This window comes from Neofelis nebulosa, chromosome 3, assembly GCF_028018385.1.
Source record: "Neofelis nebulosa isolate mNeoNeb1 chromosome 3, mNeoNeb1.pri, whole genome shotgun sequence".
In the NCBI taxonomy this organism is placed as follows: Eukaryota; Metazoa; Chordata; class Mammalia; order Carnivora; family Felidae; genus Neofelis; species Neofelis nebulosa.
In genome coordinates this window covers 187,257,166-187,282,044 of record NC_080784.1, presented here as the reverse complement: position 1 = coordinate 187,282,044, position 24,879 = coordinate 187,257,166, and the positions used below count along the sequence as shown (strand labels likewise).

The 24,879-nt window shown below is 45.2% G+C and overlaps 1 protein-coding gene across 2 annotated transcripts in view; it reads right to left on the bottom strand.

Moving 5' to 3' along the window:
• The window catches only part of CCDC149 (coiled-coil domain containing 149), a 97,363-nt gene that overhangs the window by 53,083 nt on the left and 19,401 nt on the right, over positions 1 to 24,879 (bottom strand). For both annotated transcript variants that reach the window (XM_058722947.1, XM_058722948.1), the window contains exons 2-3: positions 8,233 to 8,394; positions 5,980 to 6,018 (exon numbers count right to left, since the gene is read on the bottom strand). In XM_058722947.1, coding sequence (XP_058578930.1) covers positions 5,980 to 6,018; positions 8,233 to 8,394 — 201 coding nt within the window. The remainder of the gene's footprint in view (positions 1 to 5,979; positions 6,019 to 8,232; positions 8,395 to 24,879) is intronic.

The window sequence follows — 24,879 nt, the reverse complement described above, 5'->3', positions numbered from 1 at the left end:
TTGATTGTTTTTTTTTTTTTTTTTTTTTTTTTTTTTTAATTTTTTTTTCAACGTTTTTTATTTATTTTTGGGACAGAGAGAGACAGAGCATGAACGGGGGAGGGGCAGAGAGAGGGAGACATAGAATCGGAAACAGGCTCCAGGCTCCGAGCCATCAGCCCAGAGCCTGACGCGCGGCTCGAACTCACGGACCGCGAGATCGTGACCTGGCTGAAGTCGGACGCTTAACCGACTGCGCCACCCAGGCGCCCCATGCGTTTGATTGTTTACTCAAGGAGGAGTTTGAATGGGGAAAATGTGCTGCTGTGACCCCAAAGAGTCCCATCTTCTAAGAATATTAACCCAAGATAATTTAAATTCCCTTTGTCTCCTTTGGAGGAACTGCTTGCTTAACAGAAGAGAAAGATTTCAAAGGTTGTTTGAGATCTTCTGGTGATCTCTAGTGCAGTGCAGAGAGGTACCCTGTGTGCGGATGTGCTGGGGGCACCAAGAACAAATTTTCATTTCAACATCCCAGGAGAAGCGATTAGGCCATCGCTGTTGTCACGATTTCTTCACAGCTTCTGGAATGGATGGCTCGACATTGGAAATTGAGTTGTTTTAAAAAGGAGTCTAAGTTCTAAGGCTTTCTTTAGCCTCGACAACTATATTTCTAGAACTACAAACACGAAAGTTCTGGTCTGTCCTCTGTGGAGGAGACGAAGCAGGAAAGTTATCTATGGCCAGACACTGGTTGCCACAAGAAAGAACACTGGCTTCCCAGGTAGAAATTCCTAGCTGCTTCTGGTTCTCCACCACTTCTAAGGAGAGGGCTTTGATTAAAGCACCTGAATGTCTGGACTTCCAAAATGGGTTGGATTAAATGTTGACTATGCTTCCTCCCCACTCAGTCTAAGAGTCGAATCTAGAACAAAGAAACCTGAACGAGAGCACTGAACTACGAGTTAGCTGACGTGGATTTTAGTTCTGCTCTGTTAACTGGTTGTGTGACCTTGGACGAGTCACAGGAAACATGAAAACATTCACCAAGCACTCACTAAGTACCAGGCAATGAGCATTACAAGCATTATCATACCAATGCCTCATAAGAGCTTTGTGAATACGCCTCGTCATGATGTTCACCTTGGAGAGGAGGAATTTGAGTCTCAGAAAGGTCAGGCAGCTCCCCTGTACTCCCCCAGGCTGCAAGTGGAAGGAAGGGTGAAATTCGAATCAGTATGACTGGACACCAGAACCCAGCCTCTTACCACCTACTGCTACCCAACGATGCGACCTTGCGACTTTGCGGAAGACCTAACTTGCCCGTGTGACTTCAGGAGAGAGTTGGGAGATCACGTGTGTACAAACGCGTGTGCCTCTACGGTCTCTGAAGAGCACAAAGCACTACAAAGGCTGGGGATGTGGCATTGGTTCCACCTACATTCGAGAAGAACCCTCAAATACGTTTATAGTCCGCTCAAGATGCGATAACAAAGTGCCACAGTCTGGGTGGCTTGCAAATAACAGAAATTTAGTTTTGCAGAGTTCCACAGGCTGACAAGCTGACGCTGGGGTGCCAGCATGGTCAGGTTCTGGTGAGGGCCCGCTTCGGTTGTGACTCCTTATTGTATCCTCGCAGTGCGGGGAGCAGAGCAGAGAGAGCGAGCTTTGTCGTGACTCCCGTAAGGGCACTAATCCCGTTTGTGACGCCTCCAACCTCCAGGACCTCATCTCATCCCAACTACCTTTCAGGGGCTCCAGCTTCTAATACCGTCACACTGGGGAGGAGCATTTCAATATATGAAAGCGGGGGGATACAAACATCCAGTCCGTAACAGAATGATCAAGCCATCTGTCCCTCTGAGTTGAGCAATCAACGGGGGAAGGGGGCAGTAAGTAGAGACCAGAGAGATTCTTCCTCCTAAATCAAGAAACAAGGCTGATGGGCAACGAGATGCTCAGTGTGGCCTCTCCTCCTTTTCCAAGAGGTGGATCTCTTGACCTCCATGTCCCATCCATTAACCCGACAGCTCGTTCTTGTTCCAGTGCCTTCTGCTTATATAAGATGTACTTGCTTTGCAGGGAGAGGGGTAAATACGTCACCCACTGGTTTGCCTTTGGGATAAGCATGTAATGTGATATAGGAGGCATTAGGTCAGAGTGCATGCTTCTAACCCCTTCTTCCCAGAGGAAAAAGTTAAGGAAATCATTGTGCTTCTCCCTTCCAATCCTGTCACATGTATGCCAAAGCTGTTTGCTTCTGGCTAAATGGAAAGTTTCATTGTCACCAGTGACTAAGCATTTAATGGTGCATTTTCTTCCCCACAAGGAGCTAAGGAAGAAGGCATCTTAACACCAACTCCCCAAAGACCAGTCACATGCTTTCATAAATAAAATAACCAAAAGTAAATAAAATTGACAAAATATATTTTGAATGGGTAAAATAATGGAACTATTTTTCCAAATAATGGAACTATTCTCCATCACCACCCCCCCCCTAATATTTATCAAGACGTTTCCTGGCAATACTAAGCCAGAATTCTCTCTCTTGCATCGGGTTCTACATTTCTCCCCATCGCACCAGTGGCCATTGACATCCAATATATTTTAATTATTTTCTGTATTGTTTGTTCATAGCATCTGTACTAGAATTAGGGTGATGATATTACTTATTGTCTAAACCAAGAGATTTTGGAGAGAGGAAAGGAACACTAATAGAGATTATGCCATGATAAACTGGAAACATTCCTGGAAAAACGAAGGTATGGTCACTCTAACTGCAATGCAAGTTCTATAACCTCAGGGAGTTGGTTCTGACTTTTTCACACCTGTGTCTCCACTGTCTAAATTAGTACAAGACACCCATGAGATGCTCAATAAATAGGTACTGAGTCACCGTGGCTCTGAGCACCTGCTCTGAGTAAACTGCAGGGGTTCAAACTCTGCTCCAACACCAGTTAATTACCAACCCCTCTGAGCTCCTACGAGCCAGGAACCTCCTCTGTGGCCCGAGCTACTTCAAGCTGTCAAAGGCAAACAAAAGGGTCCCGACAAGGGCAGTGGTAGACAGATTCGACACACTAATATACAATTGATTAAAAAAGAGGATAAGGCGGAGGAAAGGATGATAAATATTTATTGGTGCTCACCCAGTGCCAGGCACCGTGGTGAGGACTCTGCCTGCACTCTCTCATTTGTTCCTTACAGCCACACTGTATGGTGGGTACCATGTGGATTCCCGTTTTATGGATGAGAAAGCTGAGAATTGGACACTGAAAGGAACCTTCCCGAGGCCACACAATTAGTTTCGTGGGTGTTACGGCCGGCTTCCTGGCAGCCCTTCTATCCTGGGTGATTAATCTAAGCCAATTAACATATGATACTCTCAGGGCAACTGGGCGGCTCAGTCTTAAGCATCCGACTCTTGGTTTCAGCTCAGGTCCTGGTCTCACAGTTCGTCAACTCGAGCCCTGCATCGGGCTCTGTGCTGACAGTGTGGAGCCTGCTTGGGATTCTGTTTCTCCCTCTCTCTCTGCCCCTCCCCTGCTCGCATTCTCTGTCTCTCTCTCTCAAAAAATAAATTAAAAAAAAAATTAAACAAACTAACAACAACAACAAAAAAAACATACGAGACTCTCCTAGTGAATGTTAGTAGACCAGAAATGGTAGCATGTCCTACACTCGCTCAGTCAGACTGGAGAGAAGGACTTCTATTCCATGCCTGGGGTTTCTACCTCTCTTGCTTAGGGAAACCTGCCTGAGAAGAAAGCTGATACTCAGGTCAAGAGAAAGCTGATGTTAAAATCTGCACAGTGGTAGAGTGATCAGATAAAAAACACAGGAGCCCTGTTCGATTTGAATTTTAGATAAATGATGAATAATGTTTGGTATAAATTTGTCCCAAATACCGCATCGGTCACACTTTTATACTAAAAAAGTACCAATTGTCTATCTGAAATTCAAATTTCCCAGGTGTCCTGTATTTTTATTTGTATTTTTGTTTGCTAAGTGTGGCACCATGGAGAGAAGGTGTCCACGCAATGGAGAAGAAACAGCACGTGCTACCTCTGAGCTTCTGGTTATGTGAGGTCATCGATTTCTTCACTGTCTGAACACTTTGGAATTTCTGTCACCTGTGCCCCAACGCATTCTAGCCCATGCAGCAAGTCAGAGGTTCTAAGCCAGGCGGGAAGGACGCAGAGCCAGTCACACCATCACACAAATCCTAAAGGGACAGAAACTGAACGCCATATGCAAATCTAAAAAAGCCAGTGCTTAGGACCTGAACTGGTTTTTTTTTCAGAGCCGTAAGAATGCAGCTTGACAGACTTACTGGAATTCATCAGATTCTCCTCAGTCAATGTAAATTTTGTATTATAAAGTCACGGAACGCGAATTCACTTAAACTGTAAAACCCCTTCATGAATACTAACAAACTCCTAAAATTTCAACAAAGATAACTGTTCGTAGACACCAAAAACACAAACACATCTAACAATTCCAGACTGAGCATCCCAATTTTAAACCGTTCATGACAAATCTCCTTGTAATTTTGTTTGGGAAAAAAAGTCAATTAGCTCCATAGCAAAATTTGCCTTTAGATCAAACCTGGAGCATTGCAGAATAATCAAATTAAAGTAGGAAGAGAGTATAGGAATGAGCAGAACCAAATAACCAAATGGGTAACCATAGGACTGAGCTTGTGTTTAAGGGTAAATGCCCCGTATGTGTGCGTGCGTGTGTGTGTGTGTGTGTGTGTGTGTGTGTGTGCGCGCGCGCGCGCCTTGGGCATACTATTTACTCAGCATCAAAAATCTCGGGGGGGGGGGGGGCGCGCCTTGGTGGCTCAGTCGGTTGAGCGTCCGACTTCAGCTCAGGTCATGATCTCGCGGTCTGTGAGTTCCAGCCCTGAGTCGGGCTCTGTGCTGACAGCTCGGAGCCTGGAGCCCGCTTCGGATTCTGTGTCCCCCTCTCTCTCTGCCCCTCCCCCGCTCTTGCTCTGTCCTCTCTGTCAAAAATAAATAAACATTAAAAAAAAAAAAATCTCAGGGAAACGGACCCAACACATTTATATGTGATGCCAGGTATATCACCAATGAACAAAACAGGATGTTTGGGAAACAACAACATATATATATATATATATATATATATATATATATATATATATATATATATGGGTGTATACAACTGGATTAAAAGAAATGTGATTTATAATATTCCCGAACATAATGTTATGAAAATCCTTTTTTAAAAAAAATTTTTTAATGTTTATTTTTGAGAGAGAGACAGAGTGTGAGCGAGGGAGGGGCAGAGACAGAGGGAGACAGAATCTGAAGCAGACTCCAGGCTCTGCACCATCAGCACAGAGCCCAACGCGGGGCTTGAACCTACAAACCGTGAGATCCTGACCCAAGCCGAAGTCGGACGCTTAACCGACTGAGCCACCCAGGCACCCCTAATGTTATGAATATTTTAACTGTCCCCAAATTAATCTATAAATTTAACAAAGCCCCAATCAAAATACCCATAGGTCTGTTTATTTGGGTGGGATCAGAGGAAGGTGTGATAAAATGTAAGTTTCATCTGGAAAAAGTAACAAATAAGAAACTTGTGAAAAGCAAAAGCAAAGGGAAGGAGACTAACCGAAGCAGATGTCTCAAGTATTATAAAGCCAAAACAACTAGAGCAGTGTGGTACAACCCCGGAACTACCCAGGAAGCTCAAGAGAACAGAACAGAAAGTTCATAAACAGATCCACAAATATCTAAGGATTTGTTCAGTGACAAAAGTAAGCACCTAAAATTTGTGGGGGGCGGGGGAATGGATTCATCAGTAAAGAACATTGACTACCATTTAGGAGAAAAGAACATAAATGGCGTGGGAGTTTTGCTGGTAAGGAAGCTCTCTACACATTTTGGGATTCCCTGATCCCCCAGTCATTGTAAGGCGTCAGTGTGAATAATCCAAGAGTTACCAAGCTTCAGGAATAAGTCTTACCTGTTTCCTTCTTTCAGGGGGAAGTGATGGATCTCCATCCTACAAAGAAACAAATATTAGATTTTACTTAAAAACAATATATGTGCTTGGATTCAAAAAACCAAACGAAACTATGAACTAAATTCAGACCCACCCGCTCCTGCCCTCTGCAGTCAATAGTGTCCTGAGCCAAATTCAAATATACTTTAAGGAAAAAGTATAAACGGAACCAGTTATTTTGGAAAAACCTCTAGGAAATCAGTTCCAACGAAACATATATACTTTCTTTTTTTTTAATGTTTTTATTACTTTTATTTTTCACAGAGAGAGAGAGAGAAAGAGCATAATCGGGGGACAGGCAGAGAGAGAGAGAGAGAGAGAGAGAGAGACAAAGAACACGAAGCAGGCTCTAGGCTCTGAGCTGTCAGCACAGAGCCCAACATGGGGCTCAAACTCATGACCTGTGAGATCACGACCTGAGCCAAAGTCAGACATTCAACCGATTAAGCCATCCAGCCATCCCTATACTTTCTAAAACTATGTGACACAAACAAATAAACTGGATTTATCACAATTATTTTTGAACAGAGCCAAAACTAAGATAATATTTCATTTGGGTTGAGTTGAATTCGTCTTTTAAATAGTTAGATCCAAAGGAATAATAGTGGACCCACACATGCTTGAGTTTGCTCTACTGGCAGAACACTTTTAGCGGGTAGGGAAGAAGGGATATGCTCAAAATAAGCAAGAATTAACTGAGCTCTTCCAGTCCACAGGCTTTCTGTCTTAAAAGGACCTGATTCCTCTCCCTCTTGGGCCACCTGGGAATAAAGAGAATTCAGGTTCAGGTGAATGTGTAAAATGTTCAGTAAACTCTTCTATCTGATGCTGCCCGTGTGTAAGTCGACATTATTTTAACCTGCAGAATCTTTCTATTCTATTTCTGTTCCAGGATAACGATCCCAGTGCAGACAGCTAAACGTTAGCAACAGCGTTAGCACCGCAAAACAGAGACTGTATCTGTGAGAGAAAAAAGTAGGAAGCAAAATAGGACTCTGTAGTTGGTATCTTCCATTTCAGTGTGATCTGTATCCTTAAAAATCCTGCCACATGAAGACCCAGAGAGAATCTAAATGCTCAGGATAAAGGAAAGGTTAAAGAAATTATGAGAAACTTACTCTGCAACTGTTTTTTAAAAATGAATTGAATCTGTACGTGTGGCCTAGAGAGATGTCCCAAATAAAGTACTGAGTGAAAAGAGCAAATGTTGGAACAATATTCACACAACGCTGTTTAACAGCGCTCTGCAATGATGGAAATGTCCCAGATCTAACTGTCCAATACATGGAAATCTATACCATGGAAATCTATACCAACATAATCCAATATGGCAGCCATCAGCCAGCCACCTATGGTGACTGGGCCCATGAAGTGTGATGACTGAGCCTGATGAAGGGAGTTTTCAATTCTATTGGATTCTAATTAATGTGAAATGAGATTTAAATAATCACATGTCACTAGCGGCTTCTAGTGCAGATTTATAATATGCATCCTATTTTAAAAGCCCCATAAAAGGGTGCCTGGCTGGCTCAGTCGGTAGAGCATGCAACTATTGATCTCCAGTTGGTGAGTTTAAGCCTTACTTTGGGTATAGAGATTACTGAAGAAAAAAAAAAAAAACAAAGATAAAAAGTCCAATACAAATAAATTAATAAGTAAGCACATATAAACACACATAAACACATAGGTATATATGCCTATTTCACGGGTGCCAAAGCAGGTGGCCTGGAACCACATATACGTCAGCTAGCGACTAGGGCTGGGCTGTGGAGGAAATGGGTGACAACTTTCACATCTTAATATTTCCACTTTGGAACTATTTGAATGCAATCCTTTCCCCCCCCCCCCTTTTTTTAATTTTTATTTATTTTTTATTTTTTATTTTTTTACGTTTTATTTTATTTTTGAGACAGAGAGAGCATGAACAGAGGAGGGTCAGAGAGAGAGGGAGACACAGAATCTGAAACAGGCTCCAGGCTCTGGGCTGTTAGCACAGAGCCCGATGCGGGGCTCAAACTCACAGACTGAGAGATCATGACCTAAGCCGAAGTCAGTTGCCCAACCGACTGAGCCACCCAGGCGCCCCATTCCCCTCTTTTTTAAAGAAATGGCATGTCAAAATCCCTGCTTTATTTATTTTTTAAAATTTTAATTCCAGTGTAACCCACTTTGTGTCATAAGGGGACAAGGACGTCACCGTGACGTAACACGTACGATCAACTCTCGGTATTTCTTCTTCAGGGATTGGTGGCGCTCTCGAAGCTGATTGGCCATGAGTTTGTACTGGTCCCTTTCTTGCTGGCATGTGTCCAGCTCCTTGGAGAGGATCAGCAGAGCTTCCTTTTTACTCTCCAGCTTTCTTTTACACACTAGGTACTGCAAAACAAACAAATCCAAGCCGTTGGTCAAAAACATCAATGGACCTCCGTTTGCCACACGCCGTATTTAATAGACCCCATGGGGCTGGTTTTGTTTTGTCGCCTTTTTTATTTTTAGAGGTCATATGCCCAGAGACATCAGTGAATGACACGTGCACCTAAAGATGGCTACGGTACACGATGTATTCCTCTCGTGACAGAACCAAAAAGCCTTATATGTTTGTGAACTTTGGCAAACTGGGGTAAATAGATAAAATAATTTAACTGACATATAACGGAAAAAAGCAAAATATTTTTTAAAAAAATGACACAGATAGTTGGAACCAAATTTTGTTTTAAAAGGATGTATATATCCAGATAAGATTATGTAAAATCGTATTAAAATGTAATGGAATGATATACACAGAGAGACTATTCAATACAAATTTTGAAAAAAAATGTTATTAACAACTCTTGGTAACAAAAGTATTTGCATGTGTTTTTAAAGATTTTATTCTTTATGCTTTTCTGTGTTCTCTAGAATAAGCCCTTACGACTATTCTATAATTAAAAAAAATACAAAAATGTCTATTAAAAATAACTTAATTGAACTATATATCACTGCAATAGATTTCACTTGTCCATTCAGCCCAGCAGACATTTTCTCACCCGAGAACATTTGTTCACTAACTCCACCAAGATATGTACAACTCCCATGGTTCCAATGCAGGCACCCACCCCCAGAGACCCACTCCCCAGAGACCCACTCCCCAGAGACCCACTCTGTGAGCTAAGTATTTTAGCCACACTTTGAATTACCCCCAAATAGTTGAGTGTACCTAGCTGAAACTCTTCTTCAGAGATACAGGATATCTTTGTCCCTCCTTCTCCCCATCACCACGCCCCCTACCCCCTGACCATGAACTACCCTTACCTGATAATCATCCACCACCTGGGCCACTGTGAGCCCGACTGGGACTCTTTCACTTTTATTGGATATATTGCACCGTCTGGCGTTATTCACATATGTGAAATGTGGCATTAAATACCTTTTGAATTTGCCCCGTAAAAGACCAAATTCAGAGCATTCATGAAAACAATTTATAGTTTCATTATACACTCTGACATGAGCACTTTGTCATTATGGACGCTCACACAAAGCAGAGAAATCAGCGCTCCCGTACCATTGGAGTCAATGCTCTTTTATGGACAAAAAAGCATTACTCATATATAGTGCTTGCTTGGAACTGACTTTGTTAAGTTCAATTTCAAATAAATGAAAGGGGAAAAAGAGAGTTTTGTGCATTAGCACAATTTTTTTTCCTTAAAAAAAAAAAAGTAATTGCTTAGCTTTAAAAACAAAGGGGAAAGAAAAGCCATTCTGAGACGGATTTGCGTTCTAAGGGAGGACACTTCCACCTTGGGTGAATCTTATTCCTGGCAGTAATGAGGTTGGAATCCTGCCTTAAAACGTCCTGGATTTTTAAGACTTTGACATCGCCTTCATGGAAGCAAAATGGTTGTATTGCCACTGTGATTTTTCAAGAGTAAAATCCCCAGTGAGTAAATATCAGAGGAGAGTGGCTCAAAAACCCTAAACTGCAACATCCTAAAAGAGGTATTGAGATTTCACAGGAAAAATCCCATTTACACACAATTTAGCCGATCTGCCCTTGTGCCTCCGGTTCTGCAGCCGAGATCAGAGGCCTGGGTTGTCAGTGCTGTTAGTCCTGGTGGCAGGAAGATGGCCATCCTTGTCCCTTCAATTGATCAGATCCAAATCTGAGGCCCCAAAGATACTTAGTCTCCCAACTTTGGGGAAGAAAACCCCAGTTTGCATGGAGACGCCGTAAGGTGCTGTAGGCAAGATTGGCTGTAACAGCCGGTCTACTGAAGGAGAACAGGGAAGGGCCACCACCTAAGGGCAAAGTGGAAATTCAAGTTTCCTGACCTCGAACTGCAGTCTGATGGGATCAGAGAGAGAAGCTGTTTCTCTCCCAAGGCAAGGTCCAAATCAGGCCTCGGAAGCTGTGAGTAAGAGGACTCCCTTCCCTTGGGTCTAAGGTGCCCGGCAGGAAACAGGCACAGAGGCCTTTGCCAAGGCCCCGTGACCTGGGATTTGATGAGTGCAGTCCTGCAGTTCTAGTCCCTTCAGGGCATGGAAAACAGGACACTTATTCCTTCACCAAAGGGGAAGAAAGCAAACTCATTCTGTACGGAACCTAGAGCCCCAGCAACAAAAGGGTGGTCTCGAGGAAGCCGCTGCTGGACTGCTCTTCCTTCTGCTATGGTCTAGAACAGCCAACTGCAAAAACTGCATTGTGTCACTTATTTTTATCAGTAGAACCCTCAGGCTGAAGCCTCATTGCTGCAGCAGCTCAAAGCGGTGCTGCCCTGGCGAAGGTGGGGACACCTCCCCCACAGCGCCCTGACCCCGGTGTGGCAGCACCAAGAAGGAACACTAGAAAATGCTGCTCTACGTCCCCCTGGGATGCTCATGAAAATGCGGGTTCCCGGCCCCAGCTCAGGGAACCCACTGACTTGGAATCTGGAACCGGCTCAGGAATCTGCATCGTTAGCACACGGCACGGGTGATTCTGACTTCATCTACACTTGGAAAACACAGGCTCCGGGGACCTCCAGCCTCGTGGCATCTTGGAAGTTAGAACCCCAACTCCAGTAGTCTGGAGAACCTGAGAAGCCAGCGGCAGCCCACGGGTCCAAGGGCGAGGCAGCCTCTCAGGACTGTTCTGGGGATATCTGAGCCACTTTGTGTAGAAGAGAAGGGTTCTGAATAAGTTCAAGCATGGACTATGTTTTATTGCATCTGATCAAAGAGCTTACATATATTATTAAAATAACAATAGAGGGGCGCCTGGGTGGCTCGGCTGGTGAAGCGTCCGACTTCGGCTCAGGTCATGATCCTGCGGTTCCTGAGTTCGGGCCCCGCATCCAGCTCTGTGCTGACAGCTCAGGGCCTGCAGCCCGCTTAGGATTCTGTCTCCCTCTCTCTCTCTCTGACCCCCCTGCCACTTGCACTCTGTCTCTCTCAAAAATAAATAAACACTTAAGAAAAAATAACAACAGAAAACTCTGGAAGGGTTATGTGTGTGGAGGGGATGATACTGGGGAATGGGATGGAATTTCTTGTACTCGTTCTAAAATGGTGATAGTTTAGTCCCTATGGCAGCTGTTAACATGACCCATCTCGTATCCCTCCAATTGGAAACAAACAACAACAACAACAACAAAAACTGCAAGGAAAGGAAAAGGTCCCCAAGAGCCTCCTTGTTGGCAGCTGTGAACAACCAGCAGTGCATGACTCCAGCCCCGGTGGCGGGGGGGGGGGGGGGGGGGGGGGGAGGGCAGAGGGAAGGGGGGGGGCAAAAATAGAACAGAAAGCCAGACAAGCCAAGTTACCGTACTTGAGACATTTCAGCTCCTAAAGGAAGATGATGGAGGAGGTGGACAGCAGAAAATCACCAGGCAGAGCCAGAAGGCCTCCATCCAGAAGCAGGTCTAGTGAGGAGCTAATCATGAACTTTGGGGACCCTGGGAGAGCCACAGAACAAACACACACTGCCTGGTCCTCGGTTTCCTCCCTTGGAAAATGAGAGGGGTTCCCAGGTGCCCTGTAACTTGAGCAACCCACGATTTTAACACCACCATCCAATAGCACTGGGGGTAAAGGGTGTCTGAGAAAACACTGGGGGTGAGGGGCTCCCATCCAGGAAGTACGACTCACTTCAAGCACCCAGAAATCTCTTCTTCTGCCTTATCTAGGATGGAGCTGGCTCAACGATTTCCAGAGACGGGCCAGGACAGTGGCAGTTCCAGAATCTCTAGGTAGCAGAGGCTAAGGACACTACCTGGTTGCAAAGGGTGCTGGGCTGAAGCTGTGTTTGCAATAACGATGTACGATAAAATGAGAAAAGGCCAATGTCTATGTGGTCGACGTTAGTGTCTCCCTGTGACATGTCCAGTTCTCCTTTCCTTCCAGGCACATGGCAGGACTGTCCCTCGTCATGCTCTGGAGTGAGACAGAGCCATGTAACTTGCTTTATCCAGTAAAGTGGGCCTGGAAGGGGCACGAGGGACTCCCAGGGTGAAAGCACTGAAGAGCCAAGGTAAGAATCCCCAAGCCTTCTCCTCCCCTGACACAACACATATTGCTATGGAGACGTCACAAGAACAAAAGAGCCTGCAGTGTGGTACCCACATGGCAGACAACTGCCCTGATGAGTCATCTGGGTCCACGGAGAAATTTACATGATCCAGAAGTAAGACTTTGCGGTTGTTAAGGTACAGAGATTTGGGGGAGGTGTTTGTTACCGCAGCATAACTTAGCCCATCCTGGCTCATACAGCCCATGTCAAAGAACAGGAGCACAGGGAGCCTGGTGGAGATTATATTTGTGCACCCCACCCCCCACTGTGCTGCTGCTGAATCACCACAATGATGAAGACACACAAGTATTATTATCATCACTATTAACAAAAACCAAAGTTTTTGTGACAAATGCTTTCCATGTATGTGTGCCTTCTGTGAGGTTACTCTGCTATCATCACATTCATTTTCTAACGAGGAAATGAACTTGAAATGAAAGAGTTCATGTAATGTGCCCTGGGATGGACAGAGTCAGAATTTGAACTTAGATCTTTGTAGGGCCAACCCCTTGAAACCCCAAATCCTGAAAAACTAAGCATTCTGTGAAAAAGAAAGAAAGAGAGAAAAAGAAAGAAAGAAAGAAAGAAAGAAAGAGAAAAAGAAAGAAAGAAAAAGAGAGAGAGAAAGAGAAAGAAAGAAAGAAAGAAAGAAAGAGAGAGAGAGAGAGAGAGAAAGAAAGAAAGAAAGAAAGAAAGAAAGAAAGAAAGAAAGAAAGAAAGAAAGAAAGAAAGAAAGAAAGAAAGAAAGAAAGAAAGAAATCCTCAGAATATTCATGGAGTTGGTCACTACGTTGAGTCGGTATTCCCAGCACAAGGAGCTATGGGAGGGCAGTTCTGAATTTGGCTACGTTTTAGACCTAGAACAAATGAGTGAAACCTTTATCTCTTTGCCCACTCCCCTCTAGATCTAGGGGGCCTGCCTCTTCTTTCCTCAGATTCTAGGCCTGAAGGAAGAAGGAAAAAAAAACAAAAACCCAAACCAAGAGGATCCACAAGCATCTCTCCCCTGTGCTTTTTGGGAGGGAGCCAAGTGGAAGCAATGAGTTTTCTATCCACTTACAAGAAATGGGATAAACTAAGGGTGTCAGAAAAGAACCAGAGGGCTGTTTCCTCCAAAGAGGCTTGGTCGGAACAGTCTTGTGTAAGCTGTAGCTGGTCTCAGCCACTCATTCAACAAATATTTTCTAGGTGCCTTCTCTGTGGGAGGCACTGAGCCAAACACCGGTCTCCCCAAGGGATAAATGGTCCTGTTGATTTTGAAAATGGAAAACATGATACCTGGATAACAAATCTTATTTCCACAATCCCTTATGGGTTTTTCTGAATCCCCCGATGTTCGGAAAACTGAGAACATGTTCACATCCCATTAGTGACCTCAGCTGATGTGAGGGTGTTTATTCTTTTTTTTTAGTTTTATTTATTTTGAGAGGGAGAGAGAGAGCACATGTATACAAGAGGTGGGGGGGGAGGGGAGAGAGAGAGGGGGAGAGAGGGAGAGAGAGAGAGAGAGAGAGAGAGAGAGAGAGGGAAAGAGAGAGAATCCAAAGCAGGCTCCACACTGTCACCGTGGGACCTGATGTGGGGCTCAAACTCATGAACCGTGAGATCATGACCTGAGCCAAAATTAAGAGTTGGACGCTTAATCGACTGAGCCACCCACGTGCCCTAGATGTGAAGGTGTTTATGGTCTCTATGCCACTAAATGTCAATATTCATACATTTGCTGAAAACAAATCAATGTGTTTGATTATTGACTAGTCACTGCCCTGGAGTTTGCTGGGGCCAATACACAATGTACCATATGCTTAAGGCATTTCCTCTCAGATTCCAATAACTTCAGGAACTGAAACGCCTCTGGGGCCCAAGGAGTTTAGACACAGGGAACCTGACTTTTATTTGAAAGTCACCCTTGCAAATCTCTACATAGTCTTGATGACATGTGTGTGACTAAAGTCCAATCTTTCTTGGACAATAATTGCCCCAAACGTAAGCATTTATTGGCTATTGACTTCCTCACATAGGCCAGGAAAAACTAAAAGTACATTACATGCAGAAAATCTTCAAGCTGCCTTAAATGCTATGTGTCTATTCCCACAGCCTCCTAGTTTCTTTGTTATTTAGAATTAGCATTGAATGCTGGAGCTGGGATAAACCTCACAGGTAACCCAAGCGACTTGCCCGACTGCAAAGAACAAGGTTTCTGGCCTAATAGTGTTTTCCAAGTGGTGGGTCACGACACATTAGTCTGGGTAGTGAAATTAATTCACCTGCAATGTCATTTTCTTTAAAAAAAAAAAAAAAAGATGCAGAACAGAAGATATCCGTGTGCATCCCATGAAGGTAAGCATTGTTTCACCAAGCTTTTCTTTTGGAGCATGTGTGTAGGAATAAACACACGTATCTGCGTATCTTCACACATTTAGTGTGGACTGCCACTCTAAAAGCCTATAAACCACTATTCTGTAAAAAGCCACCCTGCACATGTGTTCATTCATTTGATGGATGTTTCACGAAGGCCTCCAAGGGAGGCAAGAGTGGGATGGAGGTTGGCTTTATGGGCAGGGGAGGAAAACTACATACAGGAGATGGCACTTGATGCATTTTGAAAGTTGAGTGGGCATCATGGCGCCCAAATAAAGGCCATTATGTCATGGAGATAATTAGTTCTTTGGGACTGAGGCACAACCCTGATTAGTTAATACCTGCTCTGCCCCCCTCACTGGGCTTCAAACGGAAGGTGCCATGCTAAAATTGGACTTTGTACACTTTTTCAAAATTCAAGGTACTACGTACATGGCACTTAAAGCGAACGAAACACTTTCACAGACATTCTCTCATTTGATGGTCAACATTGTATGACAAGTGGGACAAAAACTGTTTTCCTCATTTTAAAAAAGAGCTGAGATTGTCTTCCCCAGGGTAACAGAACTAACTACTGTCAGCTCAAACCAGGACTCTGAAGTACAAATTCCAGGCTCTTTTTAGTATGCTATATTGGTCCCAAATACATTATTAGCAGGTCCATACATTACCTCTCTTAGATCTAACCATATTTAAAAAAAATGTCTATTTATTTTTGAGAGAGACAGAGACAGAGAGAGAGCAGGGGAGAGGCAGCAGAGAGAGAGAGAGGGAGACAGAGAATCTTCTACATTAACAGTGAAGAGCCCAGTGTGGGGCTCGAACTCTTGAACTGTGAGATCTTCACCTGAGTTAAAACAGGAGTCGGTCCCTCAACCGACTGAGCCTCCCAGGCGTCCCAGGGTCTAACTACATTTTTAACCAAACGCTCTCAGAGACGACTGTACTCGGAATGGTGCATTTTGACTCATAGTGTGTTGAGGCCTCGTTTGGAAGACAGGTGGCCCTCCTGGGACCCTTTTCAATCATATTCCACGGGGAAGGACTGAGGCGCAAGAGGCCACCTAGCCATCTGCTCGGTCACCAACCAACTCCATCACGGAGAGTTCTGGCTGCCTGTGTACTGATGAACACACTGGGCTCTTTGCCGGCTGAGTCACATGGATGAGACACATAGTTTTTCAAAGGGCACTTGCACACGGTTACGTAAGCTGTGACTCAGGCCCCGGACCCTCTTCTCTTCATTCACTCAAAACCTTACCCCCCTCAACCAAGGGGATCGCCTTCAGTCCAATGGGCTTTCCCGTCATCTCTTGCTGGTTTCATCCAAGTTGGTGTCACCAGCTCAGCCTCTCACCTGCGTTCACTCTCGTCTCTAACTCTGTGTCTCCATCTGAACATCTGAGAGGCAGCTTCAACTGAACCCTCACTATCCCCTTGAACTTCCCTGCCCTGAATCTTCCCCATTGGGAAGTGGTACAAATCATGTTTGGTTTTCCATTAAACCTTGGAGTCCTCCTTGCTTCTTCTCTTTTTTTTTTATTTTTAAAAAAAAAAAATTTTTTTTTCAACGTTTTTAATTTATTTTTGGGACAGAGAGAGACAGAGCATGAACGGGGGAGGGGCAGAGAGAGAGGGAGACACAGAATCGGAAACAGGCTCCAGGCTCCGAGCCATCAGCCCAGAGCCCGACGCGGGGCTCGAACTCACGGACCGCGAGATCGTGACCTGGCTGAAGTCGGACGCTTCACCGACTGCGCCACCCAGGTGCCCCTTGCTTCTTCTCTTTTGCTCGCAGCCCTCATTTACTTCATCAGCTAATGCCACGGGCTCTGCCTTCACAGGGTATATTGAATCAGGTACTGCTTACCCACTTCCCCCACTCTCACTCTTGTTCCAGCCACCATCATCTTTAAGTTTATTTATTTTCAGAGAGAGAGAGAGAGAGCGAGCACAAGTCGGGGAAGGGAATAGAGAGGAGAAAGAGAGAATCCCAAGCAGACTCTGCACTGTCAGCACGGAGCCCCATGTGGGGCTCGAACTCATGAGCCAGGAGATCATGACCTGAGCCAAAATCAAGAGCCAGACACTTAACCGACCGAGTCACCCAGGCACCCCCGCCATCATCTCTTGATTAGACCGTGGCCCCAGCCTCTTGCTTCACACTGTCTGCTTCTACCCACCTACAGTCCATGCTCCGTGTCATAACGAGAATAATGCTTCTTAACCGAAAGCAGATGGTGACATGCAGTGACTCAAAGTCCCCCACGGCCTCCCATCACATTTAAAACAAAACCCAAAGTCCTCCCACTTACCCTTGCTCACTGCTCTCCAACCTCACTGGCCTCCTTGCTGGTCTACGACCACATCAAGCCCCCTCCAACCTCAGGGCCTTGGCATTGCTGCTTCCTCTGCTTGGATTGCAGACTTGTTCCCTGGCTTCCTTCAGATCTGTTGTTAACGTCTCCTTCTCAGGAAGTTCGTCCCTGTCTGTAAATACCCAGACTCTCACTCCTCTTACACGGTGTTACTTTCCTTCATTGCACTTAATACTTGATCTTGAGTTATGTAACTGATGACTATTGGTTTATTTTCAACATCTCCCTCTCCATGGCCACGAGTGCTTTGCTTTTTCATTCTAGGTGCCCCACATTCAGAATGATGCACGGTATATAGCTGGTGCTCAATACATACATATAACGAATGAGAAAATGTCATGCATTATCTTACTATATCTCACTATAGCCTCAACGGTCTGTGTGACACGTGTGGTTTTATCCCCATTTTATGGATTCTCAAACTCGCAGCTGGTAAAGACCACAAGAATCACCTAAACCAGACCCCTAATCATACAGGTGTGGAAACTGGAACCCAGACCGTGCAGTGACTTACCCAGGGCTGACTAGTAGGACCCAGAGCTGGACCTAAGCTGAGGGTTCCTCTCAGCCCGGTGCGTTTCTCTCCACACACCAAATTAAGGCACGCATCCCTGGCGAGACATAAGTGCCTATAAACGTAGAATGGTGCCTGGTACTTTTTATAGCAATAAAAATTATTAATAAAATAAAAGAGAGAGTAATAGATGATAATAAGTAGCCTGATCATCATTCATTAATAGTCACGAACTATAGTATGCTAAATGCTATAAAGACCTACAAAGTTCCCAGAAACACAGGAAAGGCAGCTTAAAGCAATGGTTGAGACCATGGCAGAAGGAACTGGGACACTGCAGTCAGATCTTGACTTTACCGCTCACTAGCTATGTGATCAATTACTTAGCCTCTCCGTGCCTCAGTCTCTCCATCCGTTCAGTGGGTATGATTATAGTATCTTCATAGGGCTAGTGTGAGAATTAAAAGAATTAGTATGTGTGAAACATTTACAATAGTAAGTGCCGTATGTGCATTGCTATTCTATTTTTCATCACAAGGAGAGGATCACAGCTCGGCAAAGAAGCTGCTCAGAGAGTCAGAGGAAGATGTGAATGTTTGAAACGGATCCCAAAGGACAGGTGGAAGGATTGTTTTGCTGGGGTGGGGGGGGGGTGTAGCTGAGGTTGTGACAGGTAGTGGTGATGGGAAAACCGTACTCCTGGCAGGGAAACGGTCCCAGCAAAGTTCAGAGGTGAGATGCCGGAAGACAGGCTGTCCGCATGGCAAGCAGCATGCTGGGCTGTCTTGGGCGGAGGAGTGGGAACGAAAGCTACCTAAGATAAAGCTGGAAAGAGAGACAGATGGGTGGTCAGGTCAGAAAGGGCCTGGAAGTGGTGTTGAGGAGTTCAGATCTGATTCTTCCAGCAAGCAGGAGCCCCGAGGGTCTCTGAATAGGGGAGTGACATTAAGAATCCTTTGAGGAAGACAATTTCGGCCTGACATCAATGCGGTGTAAATTATCTTTGACTATACAGCTTGGGTAAAATTTGCTGCCAAGCTCACAGGGGGAGGGGAAGGCAGCTGGGGTTCAGGGCCCCGCTTTGCAGACACACCTTTGGATCCTGCAGTTTGATCTGATCTGTCAGGCTGACAAAGAACACACTGGCTTTGCTGTTTCTTAATGTGGATTCTGTTATCACCTTGTCTAACGCAGTTCTGTTAGGCGGGGTGCTACCCAGGCAACCGGCTGCAGGCAGGGGGTTAGCCTCAGCCACGGCAGCTGCTATCAGAATCTTATCAGTGGGCGGACGGGTCACGTGGCTGCCCAACCGCAGGTCAAAGGGCGGAGACGAGCGGGGCAAACCTCACGAAACCGGCCGCTCTGGCCAGGGGATACACACTTGGTTCTCCCTGTCTTCCATCGTTGCTCCCCAGTCAAGGCGTAGTTCTGCCTGTTAAGTTCATGTGTGGCGTGGGGGCCACGCCCCCTCTTCACATGTGGCGTGGGGGATATTTACTCTCTTCTCCGCCCAAGAAAAGGAGGGTTTGGGTTTGTTTTCAGTAAAGGAGAAGGAGAAAACAAATTAGTATTTTTTGAACGTCTACCATGTGTCAGGCACTGTTAGGAGTAATAATGATGAGAAGTGTAGACTTTTATTTCATTAACAATAGTAATTAGTGGCATAGTGACCACTTTTTAGTTAACATTTTGTTCCAAACTGTACGCAATGATCAACTTGAAACATTATATTCAATCCATACAGCTGCTCTATGACATAGGTTGTAAGATTAGCCCCATTTTAGGCAGGAGAACACTGAAGCCCAATGAGGTCAATTTATCCTTCATTCCTAAAGTAGTAGTCGGTAGCAAAGCCAGACTGTTCTCTGCGTTGGGTTCTAAGCAATAGGACCCTTTAGCTGTAAGTGACAGTAACTGATACTCTAACGCAGGAATGTACTGGAAGAATATTGGCACTCATAGAATTGGCAGAAGGACAGAGAAGTCGACTTGGAAACAAGTAAGCAGCGAGATGACTCTGGTGGCTGCAGGCAGGACGAGGAACCACCAGGTCTCAGTGCAGGAAAGATGAGGTTAGAGGCCACTGATCGGGGCAGAACAGGGTAAAGTTTCAGCTTCAGCTTCTTTATCTCTCACCTCAAGGGGTAGCCTAAAGTAGATCATGTGCCATCCTTTGCCTGGGGGAGCACAGGACACCCACATTATAGTCTTGTGCTCTGTCCCTGCAGATTATATCCAGGGGTAATGCCCTCCCACCCGGGGTGTTGGTGCAAAGAGAAATGAATGCTGGGGAGTGAGAAAACAACGACTGTTCACCACACTAACCTGGGTAGATCCATTCTATTGAGCTTATTCCTCAACTTTGCCAAGGTCCTCCTTCTGGTGGCTTATGAATAAAGGTTGAAAAAGAAACAGTGCACATTTAATAACAATTCCTTTTATTCTGATTAACCTCTGAGACTCTATCAATCACACCCAGAAACACATATACAGTGGTGAAGTCTACACGCTGCCGTGGGGTATACACCTACCACCTGGAGAAAGGAGAAAACCACACACCAAGTACACGGGGTAATCAGTGAACGTGAATGCAATAAACGGTAAAATATGCCCGGTTTTCGGCACGTATGCTAGACCTCGTGAAACACTTTTATTATCCTCTCCAAGACAGACTTCTTTTGAACTGCATTTCAATTGTATTTTTAAAGCACAACTCACAAGTCATTTCTCGATGTCAATCCCTACCTGCATACGAACGCCATGTAGGTAGCCTTGTGCTCTCATCCTAAGAACCGAGACCTACAGTTTTCACCACTGAGCGGCTTTTATCTACCCACTTACTGTTATCTGCAATAAAGCAAATCATAATTTGCTATAAGGAAGATCATAATAATTAAACGACTATCTGAAATACCACATTACTGTTTAGATGGCTTTACAGCTAGACAAATGCGATGAGAGATAAAGGTGGCCAGGCTGTCAGGGAGGGAGCCTCTCTCCACCGAGTGACTCTCTCCCTCGAACAGTGACTCGTGGTCCTTGGCGATTTTTACGGATGGGGTCAGGCTAGCTCTCGTTAGCCGCTGCGAGAATATTACCTGCTAATCCCCAAAGGCTTCACAACTTGCTGATAAACTCGTGTGGCTGAAGGGTTCGTGTTCAGGAATAATTTAGAAGCTTCTCAGCTGTAGGCTCCCTCTTTTCTGAGAGGTATTTCCCCCTCTGGTCCTCCTCTACTTCCTGCTTTCTCACTGCCCTCTTCTTACCCTACTCTCCACCCTCCACCCAGGAATACCGCCTTTCTCACCCAGTATGTGGCTCCGGGCAAACAGTATCCGACAATCGACATAACTTCAACTTCCAATAAGCCACTCCCTCCATTCTCAGAAGCCCTACTCTGCCTTGCCCAGTGATGTCTGGTCGGGACCATCACGACAGCCTCCTCTTGCCTCCTTACCTGTCTGGTCCAGGTACTAATCCCTTTGAAAACCATACATCAGGTCCTGCCACTCACTCACCTTTAAAAATATCCCTGTTATGGAGATTGGCAAACAAGAGCTCTGCGGTAACTGGCTGCAGTCCGCTTCGGACTCCTCCTGCCCTCTTCCTGACTCCTGGTAACCATGTGACATCCCAGGTACACCTGAAGTAGGGCATCACAGCCACCAGCCCACCCATCTGCCTCCCCACTAACTGAGGCCTCCCTGCAGCCAAGGTCCAACTCATTCACCTTTGCGTCTCCAGAGCCAAGCTCCTGACCAAGAGTTGAGTGCTCAATACACTTTACATTTGAGATGTAAATGAATTTTGATTCCTGCTAAGCTGAAATATATTTACCTATTTGTAATATATTTTTTAGGAAGCTAATCAATTATTATTTATTATTAAGCTTAACTCTCAAAAGTCCATTTTTAGCATCATTTAGAAAAAGAAATCTGGTGGGGCGCCGGGGTGGCTCAGTCAGTTAAGCGTCCAACTTTAGCTCAGTCATGGTCTCACAGATTGTGGGTTCGAACCCTGCGTCAGGCTCTGTGCTGACAGCTCAGAGCCTGGAGTCTGCTTCAGATTCTGTGTCTCCCTCTCTCTCTGCCCCTCCCCTACTTGCACTCTGTCTCTCTCTCTCTCAAAAATAAAAAATAGGGGCGCCTGGGTGGCGCAGTCGGTTAAGCGTCTGACTTCAGCCAGGTCACGATCTCGCGGTCCGTGAGTTCGAGCCCCGCGTCGGGCTCTGGGCTGATGGCTCGGAGCCTGGAGCCTGTTTCCGATTCTGTGTCTCCCTCTCTCTGACCCTCCCCCGTTCATGCTCTGTCTCTCTCTGTCCCAAAAATAAAAAATAAAAAAAAATAAAAAAATAAAAAATAAACGTTAAAAAAAATTTTAGAGAAAGAAATCTGCTTGCAAAAACTTGATATGTATGGAGAGGTCATAAGACAGTTCCTATAGAATTGCCATAATGGCATTTGTAATTTCACCTCATTTTTATTCCTTAAAACGAGAGCTTCCCCATATCACAGGGGCATAAACTTCCTTTACACCTTCATTCTCTGAAATCTTGCAGACTGACCACTCCAGATATACAGGACTGTCACTTAGGGACACACTGAACCTTGCCAGGCAGAGTTTGGGCATCTATGGAGTAAGATGCTAAGTGGGGCCAACCCCACGTGGACAGTCATCTCACGGAGGTCCTCCAGCCTGCGGCCATCGTGACCACACCACACTGACTCACCCGTGGGAGCAGCCTTTGCCAGCCACGATCACACCCCAGTCTCCTAAGCACGTCCACAGCCCTGTTCCAAATCTGTGTTCGCCTCTGTAATTTTTAGATAACATTTCAGCAATTTCAGGTTGGTAACAATGATTCTAATGCCATTCTCTAAGATGACTTTTTTTTTTTTTTTTTTTTTTTTTTATGATCTAGCTTTCTCTGAGTCACCATGGCGGCTTCCCCCTCTTCAGTATTACTTTCGACAGGCAAACTTTGATGATTTGAACGCCCCAGGGGATGTGCTGGAAATTTAAGTTAAGTGAGATTTCAGGTAATTGGAAGAGTTTATAATGTGAACTATGGTAGCTGGGGGGTATGTGAAATTCACTGACAGTCTTGGTTAAGTGAAGTTAGGAATAACGAGGGTTTGCCTGAATATCTATTTCAATCCTTCCCTCCTGTTATTCCTTCCTTACTCCCTGTCCCCACCTTCTCAGTCTCTGTACCGTCTGAGTGCACCCCTGTTCTTTTCAGGCCAATAAAGATTAGGAGGAAATGCAAGGAAAAAAGACTGCTTTCCTTCTAGCTGGCCATAAATGGGCTAGGAAATCCCTCTCATTTGCTGAAGACGGCATATATTTTTAAAGACCATTGTTTGCCTAGAGCGACTCTGCTCTCTCCCCAGCGCTAGGCTGATCTGACCTTGCCTCTGGCCGAGATGCTGATGGCAAGGTGTGCAATTCAGGTTTGTTTCACAGGGATCCAGGATTCGGGATGGGGCACTAAAATCGCCCACACATCTGAGGTTCACCCTTTTCCATCCAGGCTGCCAGGGGCCTGGGGTATGCTAGCTGTAGCCGACAGCCCACATCACAAACACTCACATGTACAATGACATATTAAAACATGTAACAGTCACACATGGAATGTAATGAGAGATTCACTAGGCACTTCATTATGGGATAATAATTCAATTCCATTGCAGAAAGCTTTTCTTGTGGGCTGGGTAGCAATAAAAAGCCAACAAAGCATGGACAACATTTTGGTCAAACTGTCTTTGAAAGCTATAAAATTGCTGTGGCTCATCTTCCCCCTGTCTCAAAAAGAAATCATAAAAAAAAAAACAAACAAACAAACAAAAACCCAGCCCTGGGGCACTTGGGTGGCTCCATCGGTTAAGCTTCCCACTTTAGCTCAGGTCATGATCCCGTGGTTCATGAGTTCGAGCCCCGCGTGGGGGTCTGTGCTAATGGCTCAGAGACTGAAGCCTGCTTCGGATTCTGTGTCTCCCTCTCTCTCTGCCCCTCCCCTGCTCACACCCTGTCTCTCCCTCTCAAAAATAAACATTAAAAAAAATAATAAGAAAAAAAACCCCTAAAATCCTTACTACTGTTGAGCCACAGTGACCACTGTATATCTATCTGCCCCTGACTTCTCAGATCTGCCCTCAAACACCATGAGGCAGTGCCTCCACTTCCCAGATGAGGCTCAAGTCGTTTGCAGAACTCCAACTGATTCCAGGACTATCCTTTAACAAAAAGGAATTTGGGAGGCACAGAGACAAAGGCACTATTGATAGACACGACATGGCACCTGGGATTTAGAGTGAAATTATGTGGCTTCCATGGCCATCACCTACCACTCACCCCCTCTGTATCTCAGTTTCCTCTTATATAAATGCTGGGTGAATGACCATCACCATAGTGGACTCTACTCAGTGCCCAAAGGTGACTCAGTATTTCCCATATAGAAGTCATTAATCCTTATCACAACCCCAAAAAGTAGACATTCTCCCCTTTTACAGATGAAGAAACTGAGGACCTAGGAGATTTTTCTTTTTTTAAGTCACGCAACTTGTGGGGCATCTGGGTGGCTCAGTCTGTTAAGCATCCAACTCTTGATGTCAGCTCATGTCAGGATCTCACATTTTGTGGGTTCAAGTCCCGTGTCGGGCTCTGTGCTGAGAGCACGGAGCCTGCTTGGGATTCTCTCTCCCTCTCTCTCTGCCCCTGCCCGACTCATGCTGTCTCTGTTTCTCTCAAAATAAATAAATAAACTTAAGAACGAAGTCACGCAACTTGCCAGTGGCAACGGTGGGATTTATTTTTTTTTAATAATTATTTATTTTGAGAAAGAGAGAGAGACAGAGAGCAGGGCAGGGGCAGAGAGAGAAGGAGAGAGAATCCCAAGCAGGCTCCGCGATCTCAGCGCAGAGCCCAATGCAGGGCTCATACCCATGAAACGTGAGAACACGACATGAGCTGAAATCAAGAGTTGGACGCTTAACTGACTGAGCTACCCAGGCACCCTGGAAATGGTGGGATTTAAACCCAGGCCTGCCCCACCTCTCTCACAGGAGAGTCATAAGGGCTCTATA